We start from the raw sequence: 18,015 nt of genomic DNA, 5'->3' as shown, positions 1-18,015 counted from the left end.
TACTTTATTTAGAACTATCCAGGAGATAATACCAAGCATGATCATTTATTTAGTATAATATTTTATTCATATTCATATAGGTTAACACAAACAAGGGATCACATATAGTAACGCAAATGCATTAGTTCTCATGCCTAGCATCTATTAGCTTCAGTATTACTTCACTTCACTTCATCTTTATGGTTTAACGTGGCCACGGCACATGGATTTTTCAATAACATCTTTACATAGTGGAGTGCAAAATTCAAGTCATGTCCTATTTATTTCATGAATTAGAATTAAAATTAGAATTGACAGTGGCACATTTATTATTGTCTGCATGTACTGTGTTTTTACTTTCTTCCTATAGACCACAGCCCCAATATCAAATATATATGTGACAGGGGAGAGGAGGAGAGGGAGAGAATATGGTCATTAACCAAAGGCAGAGAGGGAGACTCTTTCTCCTGCATTCAAATGATGCTTAATCCAACACTATCAACACTGCTCTCGTCCCACCTACTCCTCACCCCTACTCCTCATCCTTCCTTTTCTCTGCCTTTCTGTGCCACTTCGCTGAGAAGGCTACTATGCAGTATGTTCCCTCATCTGTCTCCCTCATCCCCCTTTTTCTATCCCTATTTATCTAATTTCTCTCTTCCTTCTATAGGCTCCTTTCCCCTACTTCACCAAGGACGTGGATATATCTTCTCCTACCCGGCCCCATCTCTCTCCCCCACTCTCTCGGTAAGTATCTTTTCCTCTATCTCTCCGTCTTTCTCTCTCATCTTTCTAAGAGATAACTGTGTGCAAGCTCTTTCATCTTTCTCCTCCCTGAAGAGAAGACTGCCCAGCAGACACAGAGAAGCAGAGTCAGCATTTCAGACCTCTATGATGTCACAGACCCCCCGACCCAACCCCCCCACTCACACACACACAATAAATCCTCTACAACTGAAAAAAAAATAAGAAAAACAGATCTGTTTGTCCCTTATGGCAATAATGCATGAGGGAAACACTAACCAAACTGTGCCTTACAAGAGGTGAGGAATAGCAGCAAGCCGTATCTCCACTGGAAAACACTGGCGCACTGCTGCGCTCACGAGACAGAGAGACAGGGAACACAAAACCACTCTGGAGTTGAAGTAGAAAGTCTGACCTCTCGTCTCTGTATGATATATCGGAATGAGAGGCTTTCAATTTTAACGATAGGTTGGGGGAAGGTAGCGTGGAGACAGAGAGGGGATGATCGGCACAGGTAAAGTGATCTAGAAAGTAAGAGTAAAGAAAGAAGGCGAGGAACAGAACACATGAGAAACAGAAAGAGAGAGAGACAGAAAGGAGAAGATAGTTACAGTGAGGGGAGGGAGAAGGAGGGATACGGGAGGAGGGGAGGTTGAATGTGTTAATACACAGGAACACTGCATCAAACCAATGCACTGCTCTGAGGCTGGCTGAGCAGCTGAGAGGAGTGCGTCAGCAGTACATTCACGTTCCCACTGAAGGACAAAGGGAGGGGGCAGAGCGAGCATCTTAGCTGCCTGCAACACCGACACGGAGGGGGGGAAAAGAGAAAAGAGAGAGATTGGAGAATAAACAAGAAGAGGAGATGTGGATTAGAATGCTGCTCCTGCTACTTCTGTGACGGTGGGCTGCCTGTTTGAGTGCTCGCGTGCCTCCTCTCCATCTCGCTCTCTCTCTCACACACACTCTCCTTCGCGCACTCTATCTTTCTCCTGCTCTTGATCTGTCAATGGTTCTCTCTCTCTCTCCTTCTCTCACAATCTCTCTCTTTTTGTCTCTCCTTCCCTCTCTCTCTCTCTGTTCTACTCTGGCTACTGCAGTAGTCCACCAGCCAGGCCGCAAGTCTGACAGCCCCCACACATGGCTAACTGCCACAACTTACTACCTCAGCCCTGGAGAAAAAACTAACAAATAAGCAAGCAGAAGAACACTGCGGGAGACAGCCCAGGGGACAAACAGCGAGTGGAGGGAAGAATCCTCAATACCTTTCTCTGTTTTTGGATACAGATACGGAGCCCACTTCCACACATATCCTCCCAGCGTCATCCTTTCTCTTTCTTCTGATTGCAGAAAAAGACAAGAGTGCTCTCTCTCTCTCTCTTCCGAAGCCTTTTGCGAAGCTCCAACAGTGCAGCGCATCCCCTCTCCACCCCCACCCAGCGCACCATCTCTCCCACCAACCCCAACCCCCCTCCCCCCAGGAGGAATAGATGGATTACTGCTAACTGTGCACACGGCAGCCCGCAGCTGCTCTGACCAGGGCCAGCCCAACATTGGGAGGAAGCAAGACGAACACAGAGGAGGAGAGGAGAGGGGGATGACTGTGCTGGGAGTTCTTTAGCCTTTTTCTGTCTCTCAGTCTCTGTCACAACAGGGCTAATCAGCGACCGACTAGCCCTTGGCAAAGTCACAGTGAGGGAGGTCTCTCCACCGAACAGGCGACCAGTCGACGAGCCAACACATGTACCTGGAGCCGACAGAACTGGGGATTTTTATTTATTTCAGTTGGTCACTTCTTCTCTCCTCCTCTGTCGTGTTTAACTGCATTATGGATCATTGTGATTTATCCACAGTGGAGCCGCATGTTGGAGTCTGCAGTCTGGCAGGGGGGCAGTTGGTGGGGGCAGAAGGGATCCAGGCACCTGCCAAGCTTTCATGGCCTTACCTCTGCCTGTGAGTGCTTTTCATGCAGCTCTCATTCTTTAATACCAGGAGCCATTTTGTACCCTTGGCTAATAGAGGGCCACCTCACTTTTTCAGAAAGGAAAATCAAGACAACATCAATCTCATGTCTTTCCATGGAAGGGAATTATAAATGAACGTGATGCATGACTGTTGCTTTTAACATTTGGAAAGAGACAAGAAGGACCACTTCCAAACTAATGAGGTACGTCACTGATATTCTTATTCAACCTTTTTCTTTCATTGCTGTACTGCTTTTCCTCTGCTACTTCTCTTGTATTAATCTCACTCTGTCTCCCTCTCTGTCCCTCTTTTTTCCCTTCTCTTAAATTTTGATGTAGCGTCTCCCTGCACAGTCGATGGAACTCGGGAGCCTTGAGTTGCTCCAGCCAGGCTAGGGTGGTCTGTCCTCTGGTGTGTGCCGTCTCCCCCCACCATGCAGAATAATGAGCCCTCCACACCATGAGTCCTCTGGGCCAGGTTAGTGTGCAGCCTACCTGGAACGCAGCCCTGCTTGCCGTGCTCTCCCTCATGGTGCCTGCTCTCAGTATGTGCCAGTCCACAGGCCCTGTGTTGGGCTCGGCTAACCCACAGAACTGTCCAGGTGTGTGCTCCTGCACTAACCAGCTCAGCAAGGTGGTTTGTACCCGCCGAAGCTTGATTAGGGTTCCTCCGAACATCCCAGCCAACACCAGGTACCTGAACCTGATGGAAAACAGCATAGAGACCATACAGGCAGACACCTTCAGGCACCTGCATCACCTGGAGGTACTGCAGTTGGGCAGAAATGCTATCAGACAGATTGAAGTGGGGGCATTCAATGGCCTGACTAGCCTCAATACCCTGGAGCTGTTCGACAACAGACTGACGGTCATACCCAGTGGAGCTTTTGAGTACCTGTCAAAGTTGAGAGAGTTGTGGCTTAGAAACAATCCCATCGAGAGCATCCCCTCTTATGCCTTCAACCGTGTCCCCTCCCTCATGAGACTGGACCTTGGAGAACTGAGGAAGTTGGATTTTATCTCTGACGGGGCATTTGAGGGCCTTCAAAACCTCAAGTACCTCAACTTGGGGATGTGCAACCTGCGGGAGTTTCCTCATCTTTCACCACTGGTGGGATTGGAGGAGCTAGAAATATCAGAGAATGTTTTCCCTGAATTGAAACCTGGGGCCTTCCGTGGGCTTAAGAATTTACGTAAACTGTGGATTATGAACTCTGCCATCACTACCATTGAGAGGAATGCATTTGATGACATCACAGCCTTGGTGGAGCTGAATTTAGCCCATAATAACCTGTCGTCCCTCCCCCATAACCTCTTTACCCCTCTACAGTACCTGGTAGAGCTACACCTGCATCACAACCCTTGGCGATGTGACTGTGATGTAGTGTGGCTGTCCTGGTGGCTAAGAGAATACATTCCCACAAATTCCACCTGCTGTGGACGCTGCCACACCCCGGCCCACATTAGAGGACGATACCTGGTGGAAGTTGATCAGACCACCTTTCAGTGTTCAGCACCATTCATACTCGATGCTCCTAGAGATCTGAACATCTCAGCAGCTAGGGTGGCAGAACTGAAGTGTCGCACAGCTTCCATGAGCTCAGTCCGATGGCTTCTCCCCAATGGGACTGTGTTGACCCATGGCTCAGCTCACCCACGGATATCGGTCCTTAACGATGGGACGCTCAACTTCTCCAATGTTCTTCCGTCAGACACGGGGGTCTACACCTGCATGGTGAGCAACATGGCAGGAAATTCCAATGCCTCGGCCTACCTAAATGTCAGCAATGCTGAACTCAACACCTCTAATCTGTCCTATTTTACCACCGTAACAGTGGAAGTTTTGGAGCCCACAGTGGAGGAAACCCCTAAACCCAAGCCTACTGTCCCTGCCTCGCCCTCTGTCTTTCAGCCCGTCTTCATCTCCACACCTACGGTGCTGTTCCAAAACACTCAGACTCCTCGGCAGGTGTCAATCCCCACTGCCAGAGTCCCTAGTGGGCCAGCCACCAGCCTGGATGAGGTGATGAAAACCACCAAAATTATCATTGGCTGTTTTGTTGCTGTTACCTTGCTGGCAGCTGCCATGTTGATAGCATTCTATAAGTTGCGTAAGCGGCATCAACAGAGGAGCACGGTGGCAGCAGCAGTCGGGACCATAGAAATCATACAGATGGAGGAAGAAGTTCCTCCTGTTCCACCACCCACCTCCGGATCTAGTGGCTCTGATGATACAGGGTTGGTACTGCCTACATTAGTGGAACACAACAGCAACACCTTTAAACCTGGGTACGTGTCCTCCTCCTCATCTCGCCATGGGGGCTACGGAGCCCACTGGACCCAGAACAACTCTCTTCATCGCTCAGTCAGACAGCATCACAGCCACATCAGCACCATTGCTGATCCCTACATCATTAAGACTACTCATGGCAAGGAGAAGGTTCAAGAGACCCAAATCTGAGTAAGGCTCCCTATGGATCTATCTCTGACTCTGCCCCAACCTCTTCTCTCCACCCATCTTCTCACCAGTCCTTGCAATAGAATGCACAAAGAACAAAACGGTAACTTTCTTTTGTACAGAAGTGCAAAACAGAGACAGTTTTTTGTTTCTTGTACATGCCTATACATAAGTATATAAATATGAAAAAATACAAATATATATAAATGAAACTACCGTCAGGCAGTGGTGAGACATGCAGATTATATTAGAAAAGAAAGTAATTTGAAACTATTTTCTAATAACTGGTGACTTCTATTTAAAAAAAAAGATACTGAATTGCTTTTGTGATTGATAATACAAGATGGTACTGTCTACTGTAGGAAAAGAGGCATTTAGTTTGTTTTTTGACCATATTTAGGATGCATTAAAAAACTCTTTATACAGGCACCAGTTTCTAAATACAGCCCCAAATGTAAGCTCCAGTTTTTACTGTGCCAAATATTATATGCAATAAAATGGTATTTCCAGACTTAGGAACACTAAAGACACACAAGCAAAATCTAGATAGGTAGAAACATTTGTCCAAGGATAGCAGCGTAATGGCACAGATAGAATGTGCTGTTCAGACGCTATCAGCCAAATGCTTTTGGACTGCAGTGAATTTCTGCAGCTAAGGTTTAACCCTCTGTTCGCTGGAGCTAAGCTGCGTTTATTTGACAGTGCCAGTGATTCTTAGTTGTAGCGTATCTAAACATGTTTATTTAGTGTGCACATGATTCCCCACTGGTTTAACTAGCAAAGATGAAGCGCAGGCTAATAACAGTTGTTGCAAATACTTTGTTCTGTTATTGGTTGCATTTTGTATTATTTCTTTTCCCTTAGGTTTTACATGCTTCTTAATGGCTTGTGTAGTGTTTAGGGCTAATTTAATGATGCATTACAGCAGTTGCCTGACTTGTCTCTGCAAGGGCTCATTCCGATGCTAATTTTTAAAAGGAACAGACATGTGGTGCAGTGATACAGGGCTTTGCTGACCGTTCTGCTTTTGGAGAAAAAAAAACAGAGGATTGAAGTAAAACAAAATGAATGTCTGATACCCGGGCTTTTCCATGGACTACATTGAAACATGACTTTGTTTTTTTCTTTTAACAGTTTATTTTGAGCAACACTATTTTTATGGAGAGAAAAAGGAGGCTATGAAAAATAAAAACCTTTGGTTTGTATTTCTCTAATCAGAAAAACTTTCATCTGATGTTTTTTCTTCTCTCTAAATATATTCCCATTTGTGTGTAAGTTGTTTAATCGTAAAGGCTGGAGGCAGTATTGTAAACCGTATCCTACCCCAATCCCCCCATCTTACGGTCCTATGCATTTACTTAGTGTCTGCATGAATGGGTCTTTAAGTAACTGGTGTATAATGCTGCATTATACCCCACAGTGGGGCTCTATGCAGGTCAGATAGGCTGTTGGTCTTTGATGCCTCAGCTTAGTTTTTAACATTGATTTCTCAGTGACTGTGAAGGGGAAAAATACATGTATCCCACAGTTCTACAGTTTGTGGGTTTCTTTTCCTTACATGGACATCTGCAAGTTCTAATTCCTATGAGAATCTGACATTTATCAAATGAATTAAAAACACAATATATATATATATAATATTGCATTTTTAATAAGAAGAGAAACAGTTGTGGGTGACATGAGGTACAACATGAGCCTACTTCAGCAAAGCAAGTACCTTGAGAATGCAATCTAAATATATCACCGAACAATGGGAAAGCATACAGATTTTTATTAATTATTTTTTGCAGATGCTGTATGTGTCAGTGCATTTCTGAGCAATCTGAATTATCTTGATGTCATGCACTTAAAAGGTCAGCTACCATAAATTTGTTTGCCTAGTCTGTGGTGACTCAAACGCCTTACCTGTGACTTTACAGTATACTGTTGCCCTTCATACAACCACTTACCACCTTATTTTTTATATTGATTTCAAAAAATGCTGTTCAACCCTGCAAGTTATTGGTCATTTAAAAGGTTTATGTTGCAAAACAAAAGTGCTCCTGCTGAGGCTTTTAGGGTATAAAGAGGAAATTACAGTATGACCTCTGTAATAATTATGGATGATGGTGAGTTGTCAGGAACCACAAGGTTTCATTTAAAACCTCCAGGCTGGACTTCCAGTACCATCGTTGATAATTATATCTTTTGAGGCACTGACTGGTATTTTGTTACTATATGTATATATATATATATATGTACGCATACACAAGATTCACAATAAGATGACTGCATTACAGTAGATACTCTCTTGGTGCAGTAAAATAAAACAGGGACAGCCATTATGTAACAGTCTGGAATTCGGTTGAGTGGGAGTCACTTTTCTCAGGAGTTTGTTTTAATGTTTGAAATATACAGTAGGTGTTGTTTAAATAGAATGTACTGTATACATAAACAAATTGAGGCATATAACTTATGTAAAGCATAAAGGAAATACCTCTAATGATATTTCCATTTTGGAGGTTTCCTCACTTGTGAATGGAGGGATGGTGAGGTACTAGTGTTTTCTGCCAGCACACCTGGCAGCGTGTGAGTACAGGTGGGCCTCAACAAGCAGATGGAACGCCTGTGACTATGTCAAGTGTTTCTTCATTTTCTTAAATGTGAGTGCAATACACTGCTGAATATTCAATCACGGCCATGATATGATGGCTACTCTTTGATTTGACAAAACAGAATGTTCTTGGTTGTTACAGTATGTGTGGGTTGAAAAAGAGCAGACTCTTATTATTTCCTCAGCGCAGCGTGGCTCTGGCCGTGCTAGCGGCTTCATAAGAGGCTATTGGCTGTTAGTAAAGCCTTTTAATGTGTCTGATAACCAGCTACACACAGGAACACTGACAACTACTCCTTTCTTCTTTTTTCTTCCTCCTCCCAGCTAAAGGGGAGGCAGGTCTGGAATTAACATAATACTCTAACCATACAGTCGATACAAGTTTGCGGCACCAGGGTCAAGGGCGAAGAGGCTGAGGGCTGAAGTGGAATAGCCATTGTGTTAACTGCTGAAAACAAGGACCCAGACAATAGTCCTTCACTGACAACATCAGTAGGGTTAATATGAATCTTTTCTCTGGGGTGGCTGCTATCTTATCTCCAGCAGCTGAGTCAGTCAAATGCTTTGAATTTTGCTGTATGTTGCCTTGTTGCAAATGAGCTGTGAAGATGTCTTGTCATAACTGCTGCCGTCTCCCTTTCTCTGTCCCCTCCCTTTTATCACTCGCTAATTGACTTAAAATCATTGACTTAAACCCCCTCAATATAGCACGGAAAGCTTGTGTTTTAAGGCAGCTTCTTACTCTCTCCTCGTCTCTCTCTTCTCGTGTTATCTGTTTGGCACAGCAACTGTCACAAATTTGCATAGTCTGTTAGAGCATGCTCACTATAATGCCCACCTGTTTTCCCCCTCCTATTGATTTTCAGCCAGTGAAGTCATATAAAGCTTTAGCCAAAGACGATGCATCTTTTAGAAGTAAGCAGTGTGTCAGAGGCTCATGCTATCCATATTGACAGCGGATGGAAGAGGTGAAAAGAATGGTTAAACTGCCACTATATAGTTTGTCTCACTCAAGCTAGATAGGATCTGCAGAGAGACAACAGGAAAAGGGCTGGGATAAGGCTTGACGGCCAGCATTCTATGAGGTTAAGGGTTTGTTGGGAACAAGTCCTTGAGCCTCAAGATCCATATCTGTTAATGAAGTCCCTAGCAGAACGAGATGTTGGTTCAGGTGGCAGGCCACAGCAATTCGGTCACAGTTTCTCCACTGACTGATGCCTTTTCATGCCCACAAAGGGATTGTAAGAAATGATCCATGGTCCTCTTAGAAGTGAGAAATAGCCTAGACTCAATTCTCACCCCTCTCTTAACGCTTGATTAGTCAGCCTACACCTGACTGCACTCTTTTACCATAGCACTATACTTTTGCTTGACCTGAGCCTACGCTCACACTCTTGAATTTCTACCTACTTAAATGAATTTGCTTCTACAAAAAATGGTAAATACAAATTTTCATAACAAGAATCAGGAGGACTACTTCTGTCTGGTTACAAAATGGCCCTGGAATTTAAGCCATTCATAACATTAAAATGAAACAAAATATATCAATGTGAACAATTAAAAGTCATTTAATAACATTAAAAAGCTTCTATCAAAGACAATTTTGGTTCTAGGTGTTTTTCAAATATATTGGCCCTTGGTTTTGGGTCGAAGCAAAACAAAGACATGGGATCAAAGGGAGACAAGAGGCAACTGCTAGTCTTGCACACACATCTACATCAATATACTGCACATAAACATAGTCTACGGAAAAAATTACCTTTCCTAACTAGTTTGATTTTCAGTTGTGTTTCATAGCTTTATTTTCTTTTACAATTGATGAAATTTCCCCAAAACATTTCCTCAACATTATTAACAAAAACAATATCGTATGCACATTATGTTAGAGAACAAACAAAGACATTTCATCTGATTACGCTGCAAGACATTTCTTTAAATTACATACACAAATTATATGGATGAAAGAAACGTATTCCCTGAATCGCAGCTCAAATACACAGTCAGACTTTCCTTGGTTCTAATTCCTCGACATGGCTGTGCGTCAGGTGAGTGACCTTCTTCTCAAAAAGAAATGATGCTGTCAGATTATTATTCCTTTGAGAGTATGAACAAATTGTGGCTGATGCCTTGTTTCTGTCGTGCTGGAATAGGTACGAGACTGACCCCACTTTAATTTAATAGGGAATGACGGTCACTCTGAACTACTCACCTCTGTCCTGAATTCACGGCAGACTGAAACATAAACATGCAAAGCCCTCACGTATACTCTATGCATATCCACATGTTACATTTGAAAAATAATAGTATAAAATAATTTGTAGTAGTGTGGTGTTGCAAAATATGAAACTGCCATTATTCTGCCTTAAAGCAGACACTTTACTGTACAGTATATGTCAGTGTCATTGTAATGTAGGCCAATGTACTCTCTTTGGACCAATGCAGTTCTGGATAAGGGGTGGCAGCTGGAAGTTGTTCCTGGAGGTCTCTTTCTCTGTCAGTCAGTCACTCTCTGCAGTGTTTGTGTGTGAAAGTGAGTGTCCTCCATAGCAGTGACAGCCATTGTTCTGTTATTTTGACCTCTCCCACTCAGTTCTGGGGAGGTTAAAGCGGAATGCATACAAGAACACATGCTGAGAGGCAAACAAAAACAACAATGCAGAAAAAAATATGCAAAAACAAACATGAAGGCACAATCAATAATGATCTACACTAGAGGCTGCAGTGGATGAGCTATGTATCTTTAATTAAATTTCCTTTTTCATTTATAGTGATTATCATATCCCTGTATATGGGTTCACACGAGAACAGAAACACTTTTGCAATCCAGTGCTAAACCCATGTAATAAATTCTACTTTGTGAAGTTTAAAGACCCTTTTTTTCTTTCTCACCCTCTGAATAAAAGTGATGTAGTCCTACATCAGAACACCATTATCTGACAAAGATGAATCATTCTGGTTATTCCATTAGGGATATTTCTGTATTTGGCTGTATCCAAAATCACTCTCTCCTTCACTCACACAATACTCCCTATATAACAGACATTCAATGGTTTACTCTATAGTGACCAGTACATTTTGGAGACTTTTCATCATTATTTTATTTAGCAATACAATCTATTTAGCAAATAGGGAGCAATTTCAGACAGCCTTTGAGTTTTTGTCTGTGCTCTAATAACTGGTTTTGAAGTGCGTGGGGCTCTGTTGGAAAAAAGTGTTTGTCATGCATTTTCATAGACCAATCAGGATTTTAAAAAAAAGTTGAATTCTTAAAGGGGAATCTTTTTTGGTTTTGTTGCCAGGGACACACCACTGTCAATCACACTACACAGATACAGTCCCAATGAAACCGATTAGCTGTTAGCGTTATCTTATTTATTTGGAATTCTTTTCTTTTTTCTTTGTTTTTTTCTTGCTTAGTCACAGATATTTAATGTCAGACAGAAGTAAGATTTTAAACAAAACTTTTCAGGTGTTTTGAAAGTTTAAAAATTTAGTTGGGACTAGTCACAGTTTTTAGACTGCAGTTTGGAACACAGTTGTATTGGACTGTATTACATAAAACAAGTGTTAATGGTATTCTATCTATCCCCTGTATTTTCACTGTTGCTTTAACCAGTACTTCACAGAAAATGTATCATATACTTGACGTCTCTCTGTGAGGGAAACAAAGCTACTGTAAATACAAATACAGCAATCTTCATACATCACAAACATATCTCACTCTATCATTCACGTACCTGGCATTTCCTTCTCTCAGACTGAGCAAGATGGGTGACTCACCACCAACTAACTCTGACATATTGAGGGAGTGTGAGAGAGATACACACACATACAATTTAGTGACATTTTAAACAGTACATAAGGACTTTGTGAGCTGCATTAAGCCAACGAGCCATTAAAATAGTGTCTATTTGAGTTCATAGTAGGTTCATCAACAGACTCACTGTCAAATCTCCACAGCTCAGTGGCAGTTTTGGCAGTTGCATAGATTCAGTTGGCTTTTTTCTTTAAACTTGACTTCCGTCTTCTTTCTCTTTCACTCGATTGACCCTGCCAATAACATCCAAGGCTTCACGGTTGCTATGGTTCCCTTGGATTCCAGTGCAATGGTGATTGGCTGTTGAGGAAATTGTGGTAGACATGGGGCTGTGTGAATAGGGAGCTTACTGTGACCCTGACAGAATGTACTGTATTCATATATACTTTGAGGACCTTGGTTAGACAGACACTCCAAATAGAATGGGCCTATTCACTGGTTAGTTTGTGTTGAGATCATGCTATGGCAGATAGATGAGTCATGTGGAAAAAGAAAAAGTAATCATTTATACTGTTTAACAAGCAGGGCATTAATAATAATACACTGTTACAAGACAATTTAACAACTTTATTAAGTAATGGTACTTGTCTTAAAGGTAAAATCCACCATAAAACACAACAATAATGAACCCATTTCATGTCTGTGTCTATTCAATCTGTATGGTGGTAAAATGTTCTTATTATACAAGTTAGGGGCCAAGCACAGATGGCATAACTTATATTTCAAGGACATCAATATGAAAAAACAACAACATTTAACATGTTCAAGCACACATGCGTCATCAAATAATTGTAGAATGTAGGCTAAAGATGTAAAACAAAGATTATTAATATAACCAAATTTGAATGCAACAAGTTCTACCATGTTTACTGGAAGTTGTCAAATGGTAGTCTGAGAAATATCCAAAATCTGTTGGCGCATTAGGTGAAACTGGAAACATGGCATCACATGCAGTACTAGCAGCTTAACAATTTTACCCACCATTAAATGTGGTAAAAACAAAAATAAATGAATAAATAACTAAGCTACTGTTCTCTTTACTAAGGCAAAATAACACTAGCGGGCCATGCTGAATGTAATGACAGAAAACCATAGGAGAAGTAATGTGTGTAAGCATTTGCACTGGACATCATTCGTATAAATTATGGCTAAAGGTAAAGCTGCTGATTATTTAAAATGCAAATGCCTTACAATAATGCAAGCTTCACTCAAGTGAGGCCACAAATAAAGCAACGTTAATCCTATATCAACAACATACTTAAGCTATGGAATGTGTTCAAGTTAATTCCAATGAATTATGTGTTAGTTGTCATACATTCGTACATTTTGTAAAAAAATTGAGAGGCTAACTACTAGCATTACTGGTGGCGGCCACCTGTTGGTTTGTAGCTTGACAGCCACATCTGATCATGAGGTGTATTATATTACATTTCATCATGTTTACGGTGATAAAGTTGTTAACTCATGGTTCACTTACTATTTTCAAAGCTTTTCACTGTATCCCACGGCCGTCAGCAGGGGGAACTTGATGTCATNNAAAGTGGTTTATATGATGAATAAAAGAGTAATTCTGTTCTGACACAGCCAAGACAAAGGGTTAAACACGATGTAGCTTCCTGTAGGGGATGACAGACACTGACAGGGTGAGAAGAGGGCCAGATGATAATGGACACAGTGGCTCAGACCCGGAGAAGCCGACAGGGAAAGAGGAGTTAATGGCTGAGCTGGCAATCCCTGCTCTCTCTATATAAGTGGTACCTGCAGGCGCATCAGAGGAGGACAGAGGACTTCATTTTGTTTAAACTTCTCTTCATATTTTGATGTCAGGAATATTGTTGAATTTATTGACATTTTCTATTTGTTTCCAGTGAGATATTATTGAGTGTATGTGTTTGTCTTGTGTTTACGTCCCCTAAAATGTCAGACCTCGACTTTACTGACTTATATCTGTGCAAAGTTTGTCACTAGAGAGGTGGAGGGGGAGATGTCGGCACACACACACCCTAAAACCTGACATTCAAACGTACCCCAGGCAAGCTAGATTTCTCACGAAGCAATTTCGAAAGCCAATCGCTATCTAGCAAATGCCACCGTCAAAGCAACCTGAAACCTTCAGTGCACAGCAGACTTGTCAGTACAAAGAGCATGAGTTTGCACTAGCATAGTGGAGGTTTTGACAGCAAACATGGTAGAGAATGCAGTTTTTTCCTTCCACTATCTACATCGTAATAACAATGTGACAATTTGAACACACTGTAATATTGTAGCAGATATAGTATGTTTCACAACCACCAACCAACAACCAGATACAAGCTTACAAGCCAACATAAAATAGATAACTAACTATACTTACCATGTTTAGACATCTTGATTTTGGTCAATGGTTCTAACCGATGACTTGTCTGTATTTCCAGCTCTTGGAGCCAATACTTAGCCTTCTAAGCCATTAATATGTATGCCTGCATTTACAGATTTGGCTACATATTTACAAATCTCCAAACGTTTGTAAATCTAAATGAATACAGATCTGTAGTTTTTTAAAAACATTTACAAATCTAATTATGCACACATGGATTCTTAACACACATTTGCAGATTCCCGTACACATTTACAAATTTCAGTACATATTTACAGATTCTTTTTTTATTTTTTATTTTATTGCCTTTTAATCAATAGTGACAGCTGAAGAGTAACAGGAAAGGCGGGAGAGAAAGAGTGGGGATGAAATGCAGTAAAGGCGCCAGCTATCCAGGTGCCCTGTTTACAGATTATTTTACAAATTTACAAATCTGATTATGCACACACAGATTTAAATACACTTACATCTCTCCACTCACATTGGTAAATAGTTTTACTACAATAAGGTCTCCATAGAATACCCTTACTCAGCTGAGTGTTAGTGTTAGTTATTTTGTCCAGGGTCAACCTAAAAGAACTACTGTAATACTGAAACGAGTCGGCGTTAGCCTTCAGAAGGAGCTTGTATCTTGTCCCTGGCCAATTTTTAAAAGATACACTGAAATAATGTAACAGAACTGCAAAACACTTTCTACATTGGTTTACTCTATTACCTATGGAAGCCCATTTCCGCCAGAAAAAAAAAAAGACAGATAAAACTTAGCCTTGATAATAAAAATATCCTCAAAGTAAATCGAAATTATGAGATAAGAAGTGTGCATGCGCCTCAATGGCAGTTGGCAATATATTCACAGATTCGCACTTCCCACATCTTTCCAACCGTAAAGCACACAACGAGCTACAACCTCACATTCATCTAAACAAGCCGTCCTCTGCGCCGCTCCAATAACATTGATCTCTATGTACACCCGGCGGTGAGACGAGTGCGCAGGGACCGTCAACAATTTTCAATAACGAAATTCATTATCTCATAATTATGACTTTTTATCTCATAATTTTGACTTATTATCTCATAATTATGACTTTTTATCTCATAATTTTATTAATTTTATAAAGTTTTATCCGTCTTTTTTTTTCCTGGCGGAAATGGGCTTCCATAATTACCAGATGTAAATGGTGTGTTGAAAAAAAAAGATGTGAATGGCAGAAATACAATCAAAACAACAACAAAACTATGACCTGCATTCCTTTATTGTTGAAACCCAGAATAAGAGCAGTTTTAGAGTAAAAAACGGTTGCCTACTAATAAATCTAGGCTTTAATGTTAGAGCCAGGCCTGGCCTCACTGGGGCTCTAAGCGGAATATTGTTAAGGGGCCCTCCTACTTGACCTACTGAGCCATGTAGACCATTTGCAGAGAAACCCCAGTGCCCCCACTAAAATCTTCCCTCCTTTAAAATAGTTCCTAAAAATAAGTATACCTATACAGTTCTTCATTAGGTATAGACAAACAATATTTATTGAATAAGAATATTTTCTTTAGAATTTGAAGACAATTGAATATTAATATTAACTTCAATAAGAAAATGTAGAAAAGGGTTTTTTTCTGCCTGGCAATTAGTCCAGTGTTAACAAAATTGTACAATGAGCATTACTATACAATTCAAACATAGGCTGTGGCTGCAGCTTTAGGTCTTAAAATAGCTGCGTTAGACCCATTCAAATTATCTTTCCAATATAAAATACTATTTATACTCTGGTTTGACTGAATACTTGATGGATATTATTGACTGAAAGATGTGCACCCCAGTGTGCCTAGCAAATAAACATTTTAAATTTAATATTTAATCAAGAGTAAGTGTCAATCCATTGCTTTCCATCTTTTATTAGTCCAGAGTTGTAGCTAAACTTTGTCTGAGAGACTAAATAATCATTGTGTTGTTTTAAAATTAAGTGCGCCCAATATTATTGTCTGGACTGGTCTCCACAGAGGCTGCTGCTGGAAAGCCAGAAAGATTTTCATTTTGTGCAGTTCATAAACACTGTTGGTGTTTATCAAGCGTAATAAATAGTTGTATTTAACTCTTGCTATTGTCAGGCACAAAGTCACAGAACAGCCCGACCCGAAGTAAGACACACCGATTAAGAGATGTGCTGCTCAGCGAGAGAACAGAGTTTACCTGATTGCTGTTCCCCAGTCCACTGTCATGGTGTTTTTCTTTCTCTTTTTATACTCTTTCCTCTTTAGTTCTGCTCCATCCTCCTATAAGTTGTAAACACTGACACCTGCTTTGACACGTGGGGCCCTGTGCAGCTTATGTAGTGAGTGTATAGAGCCGCTTTCAGTTTAGGGCAGCTGTATAGCATAGCACAGGTCAGTGTCAACATCTTCAACATATGTTGCAACATATTCTTCACATAAAGGAAGCAACTCCTCTCCTCTCTCTTGTTAAATTGGTATGGCAAACTGGAGACGCATGCAGTGTGGAAAATCTGCCTCACAAAAATTGGTAATATAACGAATATAAGCAACCATGTTAGGCATTTTCAACCCGAGCTAACGTCTGCAACCATACAGAATACAGCGAGACCAGCTAATCATCCAAGAATTTAGAAGGCGCTGTCAACTTTGCCATCCTACTCTGAGAGAGTGAAAAGAATCACGCAATCTGTGGCACACAAAGACACTTTACAGAAATAGGGATACCTGCACTCTACGGTGACACCAAGCCCAAGTAATAGCGTCAGTAGAGTAAAGAGTAGAGTAGCCATTACATGTGATTCTGGTACAATAGTAATGTTTATGTACTGAGGTGGGTCACAGATACTGGTATTGAAAAGATGCAGCTCTTTATATTATACTGACTGTTGTCTGATTTTTAAAATCACTTTCTAAATAGAAAGGGAGTTCATTTCAGATTTACCTGACTGCTTGTATTATCTGATGAAAAAGTAGCCATGTAGTAATGTGATACACTGAAACGCATCAAAGTGTTGACAGGTGAATGGTAATCAAATTGAATCTTGAGGCAAATGAAGATGCACACTTCTAAATGAAAGCATGATAAATGGCAATTATGCCTGTTGTGTGACTGACTACAAAAAGAAAAAAAAGTGAATGAGAGGTTACTAGTCTTAGTGGAGTTCTTATACTGTAGGTGGGAAAATAATGTGTGTTTAGGAGAATTATTTATCTTAATAAACAGAAAATTACCCCCCAAATCACTATCACAAATTCAAACTATCAGCTTGGAAATAAACTGCTGGTAAACATAGGGGGCATAAATGTGTTTTTATTCCAACACTAATTCTGTTGTGTTTGAATTACGCAGACCATTAGCACCAGCAGTTGTGCTCCAGGTCAGTGTGTGTTTATGTGTGTGTATTTGCTTAGAAATGAATAAGTTGGAAACAAGAGTGTTCAATGGCGTGTCAGTGGTATTAATAGGGGGATGAGAATATGCAGTTGTTTCGCCTTCTGCCTGTGCTGCACATTCACTACCTTATCACTTCCAAACACTCGGGTTCGGCTCTGTCAACTCAAACGAGCTAATTGCCTTAGTCTTCCACTCTTTCTTATTTTCATTTTGGCTCCGTCCCTCTATTTCTTTCTCTCTTCTTCTACCCACACACAACGACCACTGAGTCTCTCTCTCTCTCACACGCACAGTTTCTAAATGCCTTTCTTCAATTTGGATTCTGTCTAAGAATTGCACCTTGTTCTAATTGCCTATGCAGCTGAGTCATACCCTTTCCTTCAAGCTGTTTTCTTTAAGTGACTGCCTTTCAGCATAGCTCACCTCCCTTAAATCCATTCTCTATTCTTCTTTTAAATACCTCTGCCATTTGTTGATTAGTTATAACTATGTATCTGTTAAATATGTTTCTTTTTTTTTTACCCTTGTCTTCCTGCCTTTCCCTCTCTCTGAATCTCCTTCATGGTCTCTCAGCGAGTGAGGGAGGATTATACCGTGACAAAGAGCCATGGTGCAGTAGAGGGGGATTTGGGAACGCCAGGCTCTCTGTCATCTCAGGACTCACTCATATGCCTCTGCGCTCCATTATTGTCCCACTGACGCATCTGTCTAACACAGAGCAGGGA

General features: G+C 41.1%; 1 protein-coding gene across 1 annotated transcript; it reads left to right on the top strand.

The window, feature by feature from the left end:
- Nucleotides 1–2,124: 2,124 nt before the first annotated feature.
- lrrc4.2 (leucine rich repeat containing 4.2) lies at nucleotides 2,125–6,637 on the top strand. Its single transcript, XM_035664409.1, has 2 exons — nucleotides 2,125–2,890; nucleotides 3,027–6,637. The coding sequence occupies exon 2, from the start codon at nucleotides 3,148–3,150 to the stop codon at nucleotides 5,146–5,148; it is 2,001 nt and encodes a 666-aa protein (XP_035520302.1). The 5' UTR covers nucleotides 2,125–2,890; nucleotides 3,027–3,147; the 3' UTR covers nucleotides 5,149–6,637.
- The last annotated feature ends 11,378 nt before the right edge of the window (nucleotides 6,638–18,015 follow it).

The sequence above is a fragment of the Morone saxatilis genome, unplaced genomic scaffold (assembly GCF_004916995.1).
Source record: "Morone saxatilis isolate NCDOM2014 unplaced genomic scaffold, NCSU_SB_2.0 Contig2, whole genome shotgun sequence".
Taxonomy (NCBI): domain Eukaryota; kingdom Metazoa; phylum Chordata; class Actinopteri; family Moronidae; genus Morone; species Morone saxatilis.
Note: the sequence above shows the minus strand (reverse complement) of the source record. Positions and strands in the feature narration are given on the sequence as shown.

Bases quoted from the DNA above. Each gene is read 5' to 3' on its own strand.
- lrrc4.2 (XM_035664409.1), top strand. From the start codon at position 3,148: ATGAGTCCTCTGGGCCAGGTTAGTGTGCAGCCTACCTGGAACGCAGCC.